Below are 7,500 nucleotides of genomic sequence, written 5' to 3' on the forward strand. Positions count from 1 at the left end.
AGTGTACCAGACTGTTGAGAACAGATAGAAACCCACAGCAGTGTACCAGACTGCTGAGAAAATATGGAAAGGCTCCAAAGTCAGTCTTTCTCCAAAATACACAGCTTCCGTTGAAATAACTACACAGTACACAACATGACACCTCAAATCTGTTCCTGATAAACAGGTCCCATTTAGAACTGTGCTGGTGGAACATCTGTCATCCCTATTGGAAATAGGAGATGATTTGGTTGAAGACAACCCATTTGAGATCATACACATAGGCTGCCATTAAAATGATCCACGGTCAGAGTGCCCTCTGAGTATCTGAGCAGTATCTGATTTAAAAATGGTAGCTCAGCTAAAACAGCAGGATTCATTTACAACTCTTCTATCAAGCCTCTCTAACAAGACTGAATCTAGTGACATCCTCTGTATGCAGAGTTTAAGCAAAAAAACACTTCAAGAACTACACACGCTCTACCATTGCACTCAATGTTTTAAAGACAACACATCAAATGAAGCAATGTTGCTAATGAAGGTATCCTCAAAGCAAACGTGTTACATCTTAAGGTCAGAAAATTGATGACATTTATAACATAACTGTTTTAAATAATGTCAGCGTATGCTATGGAGGCTATACACAAATCGACATTTAGAGATTTTACAAAACATTTGGTTTACTATATGTAGGCTGCTTGGAAATTGTGCAAACAAATGTAGGAGTTTACTATGGCTAATTCGCTAGCATAGGCTGTATGTTCAAGAGAATCACAGAAAGACAATCTGAGGAAAGGTTAGAAAAATGGTTTCAGAAAAACTAAGAACAAACCTTGCAGCTTTCACAGGTGAGGAGCCCATAATGGTATCCAGAAACCTTGTCTCCACAAACTGGACACATCTCATCCAAGTCTTCATCATAGGAGTAGTCCATCATTTTATAGTGGGGGGCTGCGACACATGACACACATGAGCATACAAAGAAGTATACATCTGACCGACTTTACAATGACCTTAGGCTATGGAATATTTTTGACATCCCATCACATTTTCGAGAAATAAAATATAATTTTGAAACTTTGACCTAATAGGAAATTTGACTAAACTATTCCTTATTTGGAGGAATAATTGTATTTGAAGGAGCTGAAAGAAAATAACCTTCTTTCTCCGGCTTTGCTGCACTCACTCTCGCTCGCCAGTCGCAGACAGGGTGAACATATGAAACGGAGCTTCATAAATATTCATGATATTAAGTCGCAAACTCATCCGGGAAATGGTAAGATATTAGAGTTAAGGATTCGAGGAGTAAATGTTACCGCCCACAGGCAAATGAAGACATAGCCTACAGTGCAACCTTTCGTTCTACCAGGCAAAAGAAAAATACAAAACTGATTCTTAAATTGAACTTACAAATGAGTTCGCCTTCAACTACTGTTTCCGTGTCTGCTCTTGCCTGTGCGTATACATTTTAATTGACTTCCCATCAGCACCTGCTTTAGTCTAGGCCTACATTTTACGGGCATGAATGCTGATGGCCATAATTGCACTGATAAGCGGATATAACAGTGCTAGCAAACAGCTGAACTGACATTTACAATGGTATGACCATTATTTATTGTTCTTAAAAGGCGGCAAACATCAAACAGAATAATCACAATGAATTTCAGAGCAGACTGGAAAGCTGGTCAGTGATCTCCCGACATTAGAATGTTATTTTCTATATAAAATAATGTAACTTTGAAAATGCGTCTTTCTGCCTGTGTGTCTGCTGAACATGTTTTTCTCCATTGACCCTCTGATCTCGCAGCGTTTACTACCTGAATATTAAGTTGAAAGAAAGGCAACAAGTCCCTCATTTGTTTTGATAGCTTTTTTTTACCGCTAATACGAAACGGTTAAAATAGCCTTCTGAAGTTATCTACATTTGTGGGGGATAAGAAGACTAGCCCAAAACAGCTCCTTAGCTGATAATGTAATACTATCTTACAAATGTATTACTATCTTACAAACGTATCCGCCAGCACGAAAATTCCCTTATGAAAATGTCAGGCCTCGGATTTTGATGACAGGAGAGCAGAACCCATTTGATAGCTTACACAGTAGTCTGCTCTAGGACGTTCGGTCTGATTTTTGCCACGTTCAGACAGTTTTTCTGTAACCTAAGGATATCACCTATATCTTAGTTATCGAATCTTATCTCGGGCCTCTGAGAAACATGCAGCCTCAAAACTATGTTCAGTTTAAAAGTTTGATATTTTAAATAAGCTAGGCCCATGTTTAAATGGATTGGAAAAGGGCATTTGCCTTTGCACTCAGAGAATCTACCCCGTGCAAAATGTAGCAAAATGTCAGATAAAAATTCTAGCCGTCCATTTATGCCTTGAAGGTTGAGTTATCAGATATTTGTATCAAAACCAAATGAGACTTTATTAATTTTTTTAAAGATAATCGAACTGTGCAATTGGCAAAATGAAGGGGATTTAGAGATATTAATTCGATAGGCCTGCATAGAACACTTCAATTCTCATCGAAAATAGTTATCTAATTTCCAAACGTTGACACTTTTGGAAATTAAATCAAGCAGTAGGCTAGTTCAGCATTATGACACGGAGCCCCTAAACTACGGGTTATAGGTTACAATTTGTAAACTTAACAAAAATTATTCCAAGCAAAATGTGTCCAACCCAACTGGGTATTTTTAAATAATTGCATATTTTTGTAATTCAAACTTTTTTTTGTCGTAGGCCTATTTCTTAGGCTATCTGAATTGCACGCTCGTGTTCTGGAGTAAAGGTTCTACATTCATCACCCTTTTCATATCAACTTTTGACAAAAACGTGACGTGAAATAAATTATTTTATCCAAATTAAAAAATAATAATAACATCACCTGACATAATTCTGCATGGTGCTGAAACCGAAGTTTAATAAGATAATGGCCTAGAGTTGGTGACATTTTGGGAATTCACATTTTTCAGGATCCAACAACTGCCACATGAGATCTAGCATATTAAGCAAATCGGGTGAGCTTTATGATGTTTACTCATTAGCCTAGTAAAATCCCATCAGTTGACTGTGGCTAGGCCTGTATGATAGATTAACCGTAGCCTATAATTTCCTAATAGCCTATGGCGGAATAAAAAACAATGGATAAAACCGAATGATATCTGACTAAGTGAATAGTGTGCTTTTAATTAATTCATAAAGTGCACAATGCAATCCATGCGCTATTTGGAGAACGTCGGTAATAGCAACAATGATCTTTCCTATAGAATGTGGGTAGAGCGAATTCGCACATGCCACACATTGACCGTCCCAGAGTAGACTACCTTAATAGTGATACACAATGCATGATCAGCAAATAAGTGAACTATTCCAAGTTGACAGCTGAATAAGCGCGAGATGCACGACGAGTTTGTCCAGGCTATTTAGGTCCTACATTGTCAGGTCTTTTCGCCCGTAGTTACGCACAATTTCACAAATGACACCTTTCGCGCCTGTGATAATGCACACGGGCCATGTGGTCTACAATATTGTCAAATGATGCGTCATCGAAATTGGTCTCGATTTCTTACCTTGCATATTCCTTGGCCCCTGTTCTCCATGCGATCGAACGAGTCCCAGAGATTCCGTGTCGCCTTTGGGCAGCATGACAGCTCCGCTGGACCAAGCAGGAGACTCAGCTCCGTCCGGCTGACCACCTGGACGAGAGAGGGACACCACAGGTTCTCACACACACACACACACACACACACCGGAGAAAAGTGGCTTCCAAAATCCTGCGTGCTCACTGTATGGCAAAAAATCAGCGGGTTCTGCTTAAACTGACATCGAATGTCTAGGCTACATACCCGATGGGTAGCCTGCAACAGCGAGAACAATGTAAGTTAATTCTTAAAATTGCTCTTGGGTAAATTGGAATATGGAGCAATGCCGTTGACCCTAGTATACGAGCATGGTTTTGCCGCGAAGTTAAGGAGTGGAACGCACTGATTTCGAGTTCTCTCTCTCTCTCTCCCTCTCTCTCTCTCCCTCTCTCTCTCTCCCCCTCTCTCTCTCTCTCTCTCTCTAGCCGGGTTAAAATATGATGACACCTCTTTAGAGGTCTCGGCAGCTGACTGCTCTCCCGCTGGCCTTTCCAAGTCTTTGGCACGGGTCTTGAAAGTAGAGTTAGCGGAACTGTCAGGAACTTTCGTGCTGCTCCTTCGCGTAAAATCGGATTCGGTCTATCTGTGATGGAGTGGGATGTGAAGTTCAGACCTCTCCTTGCTGCGTTGTTTACTCCACCGACACCGCTGCCTAACGCCAATCAGGGGCTCATGGTGGTGTGACATCACACCCTTAGCTCCAATCGCGTGCTGCGGAGACGGGCAAAATCATTTCTAACGCGTTATCCACACTGTCCAAATCACAGCTGTTTTTACGGCTAATGATGGACTTTAAAATCAGGGGAATAACAAGGAAACAAATCAAGGAGGCATGTCCTTATGATAATATGCCTAGTAATGAGTTAAATGCATATTATAGTCTATCAGTTCTAATTAGGCTTTTTATGAGTAGGTAGCTGATAAATTAGTGGAAAAAAACTATTCGCGCAAACACGTGCCATTTTACTGAGACGAAATGCAATATTCGTTTTAGGCTATTGGATGCATGAATTGTAAGATATTGCGACAAAACTGTAAATTAGAGCAAAACATTTGCAAAGCTGTAGCCTAATAAGCTAGGCCCGTTTTTTTTTTTTTAAATACCACGTTTACTCAATTACCTGTATAAATGATCTAATTTCTCTCCTTAATATTTACAGAATTCAATAAGCTACAGGACTGGACCGATCAATTCACTTAACATCATTGACGTCAGCATTGAATTAAAACAACAAAACGAAAATCAGGATTTGTGTGTGTGTTAAAATACACAAATACGACATTTAGGTATTTTAACACGCACACGCACACACACACACACACACACACACACACACACACACACACACACAGCGGAACACTACATAATTCACTCTTGTCATCACCTGGGCCCTATTGAGAGCTGTCAATCAACGGATGAAGAGGACGGTGAAAAATGACGCACAGGCGCGCTACAAGCAAAGGTTAGACTACATATCCAAGGTCAACTCGAGACATACATAAGAGGGGCCCTATAAGGCACGCGCACACACTCACATACATTTACGCACGCACTTGCGAGGGCAAACACACACACGCACGCACACACTCACCCGCAGATCTAGCTGATTTCATTAGGCCTATCCATTAAATCAAGTATATATATAACCAGAACTACACTTTAATAATAATTTCGAAATGATGAAACACGCAATACTAATAATTGTTGCAATTATAATTTGTTTTATCATTGTAAATAACATGCATTTCGTTGCTTTTCTCGTACATGTTCATGCTGTTATAGCCTAATCTTCATCATTTCCGATCATAAAGGCTACTCGGAAATTATTTCGAGTGAGTTAACATTTAAACTGTAGCCTACATTCACACACATACGTCTACAAACACAGCCAAATCTCTGAGAGAAGTTGTAAAACACCACATTTTACACACTGACTGTAAAATGTTGGGCAATACATTTCGTTCAGATTGCCGGAATACTTTGACTGTTACTGATGTCAATGTTTCGATTGGAAACCATAAATAATTTACTTTAAATAACGACTGAACTTTGAGTACCAAGCGCTATTGAAAAGATCCGCCCCATCTTCGCTGATATTTTTCATGAAACAAATGTAAGCTGAAGCTGTATCAATGATGAGGCCCCGACCTGTTGCGCACGAGACCACGCGTTGACGTTACCTCATTCGCAACATATTTTAAATTTAGTTCCGGATATTGTAATTCCTTTTCTTTGACCTAATGACTAATTTATGCATAGAAAAACATAGCATTGCATTGTGTGTTTTTGTAAAAAAAAATACGGAAAATTGTGTATAATCACTCTAGCAATACATCGAATGCATAGACACCAACATATGTCAATAACCTAAACCAGAGATTGGAAACATTGATGAGGGTGGGGGCCACAATAAATCTGAACTCATCATGAGGGGCTGCAGTGGCTTGTGGGTCTGCATACCCACATCCATACCCACACATGCAGTCAGAGCCGACCCTAGCCTTTTTGGGGCCTTAAGTGAAATTTTGGGGGCTTGGAGAAAACGTTTCTGTTTTTGAGCAAGTTTTCTGCAATTCTACACATCTTGTCTTTGGGCTAAGAGATGATCTAGCATTTTTTAAAATCACATTTCATGCAATTCTACTCATTTTGCCATAGGGTGGAGAGATATTTTGCATATGATATCTGGTTGGGGGGGGGGGGGGGGGGGGGGGGGGGGCTGGTTGGTAATTTGACCAAGTTTAGATAGCTGGCTAGACCAATTGACAACATTTTCTTTTTTGTTGCTGACGTGGGCTAATTGAGTGACTGTCAGTGACTGACATTACAAGAGGAAAAACTGCAGATGCACAAACACATTTTAAAATTGCACCTTGTGTATTCTACTATTCTAACTCTCAAAAACAACAAAAATAAATAATTGTGTGTATGTAGTTTTTGGAAATTGATCCAGGGGGGGCTACAAAAGGAGGGCTGCGGGCCACCAGTTGGCCATCCCTGGTCTGAACTCATCTTCAAGCATGACATGAAAAATACCACGGCTGTTACTCAACAATGCAAGTCAAAATGGACAATTCAAAAGGTTAGAGAAAACTGCAAGTTAACCTCGCATTCATGGTAACATCACTGAGTGCAGGAGTCTAATAGAGAAATGAGGTACACTCTTAGAATGAGTGGTGACTTGAGGAACCCTGAACCCCTTGCTAGTCAATGGTTAAAATGTGCACCTTCGGTTAGTTGAGGGGTTCCTGAAGGAACCTTTAATGTTTCAAAATAGCAAAGAGTTCCTTGAGGAACCCTGGACTGGAGGCGTGGCTTAGTAGGGGCATGGCTACCATACTTTGTTTTGGGGCCACCCTTTAGATTAAATGTCATTCCTGTTCATATGTTCTGTTGTATTGTCATCACATGTTAAGGTTGAACACTGACGGGTGTTTGAGTTCCTCAAGAGTCAATGTAAATTCCAAAGTTGGAACAGTTACCACTTTATTACTATCTAATCAGCAATGCTAGTATTATTAATAGTATTTAGAATGTAAAATATGCATAAATATTCAAGGCAAATTTTAATTGGCAGTGTAAAAACTTAACATGATGAACAGGAATTACATTTACTCTAACAGGTGGCCAAAAATCTGAAAGCCATGCCTCAAATAAGCTATGCCTCCAATCTTCTGACCGGCTGCCACCTCTACGATTATCTTTGTAAACAATTTTTAGAACCCCAAAATGTTCTTCCAGGCATCTTTACTTCTAAGAGTGTAGGGGCCTCTTGAATCCCAGCTGGCACGCTGCGCCAGACACCTAACATGGAGCCATGTTACAATACGTCAGTCACTACTCACCCGCACCAGTCAGGTCCTCTGTAGAGCCG

The 7,500-nt window shown here is 40.2% G+C and overlaps 1 protein-coding gene across 1 annotated transcript in view; it reads right to left on the bottom strand.

Annotated features, from left to right (window-relative positions):
- Positions 1-7,500, bottom strand: part of LOC311137690 (nuclear receptor subfamily 5 group A member 2-like) — a 206,899-nt gene that overhangs the window by 199,174 nt on the left and 225 nt on the right. The window contains exons 1-3 of the mRNA XM_084172235.1: positions 7,472-7,500; positions 3,554-3,679; positions 812-930 (exon numbers count right to left, since the gene is read on the bottom strand). The exon at positions 7,472-7,500 is cut by the window's right edge and continues 225 nt beyond it. Of these exons, the coding sequence (XP_084028361.1) occupies positions 812-930; positions 3,554-3,679; positions 7,472-7,500 (274 nt within the window). The remainder of the gene's footprint in view (positions 1-811; positions 931-3,553; positions 3,680-7,471) is intronic.

The sequence above is a fragment of the Coregonus lavaretus genome (assembly GCF_964263955.1).
Source record: "Coregonus lavaretus genome assembly, chromosome: 11".
Taxonomy (NCBI): Eukaryota; Metazoa; Chordata; class Actinopteri; order Salmoniformes; family Salmonidae; genus Coregonus; species Coregonus lavaretus.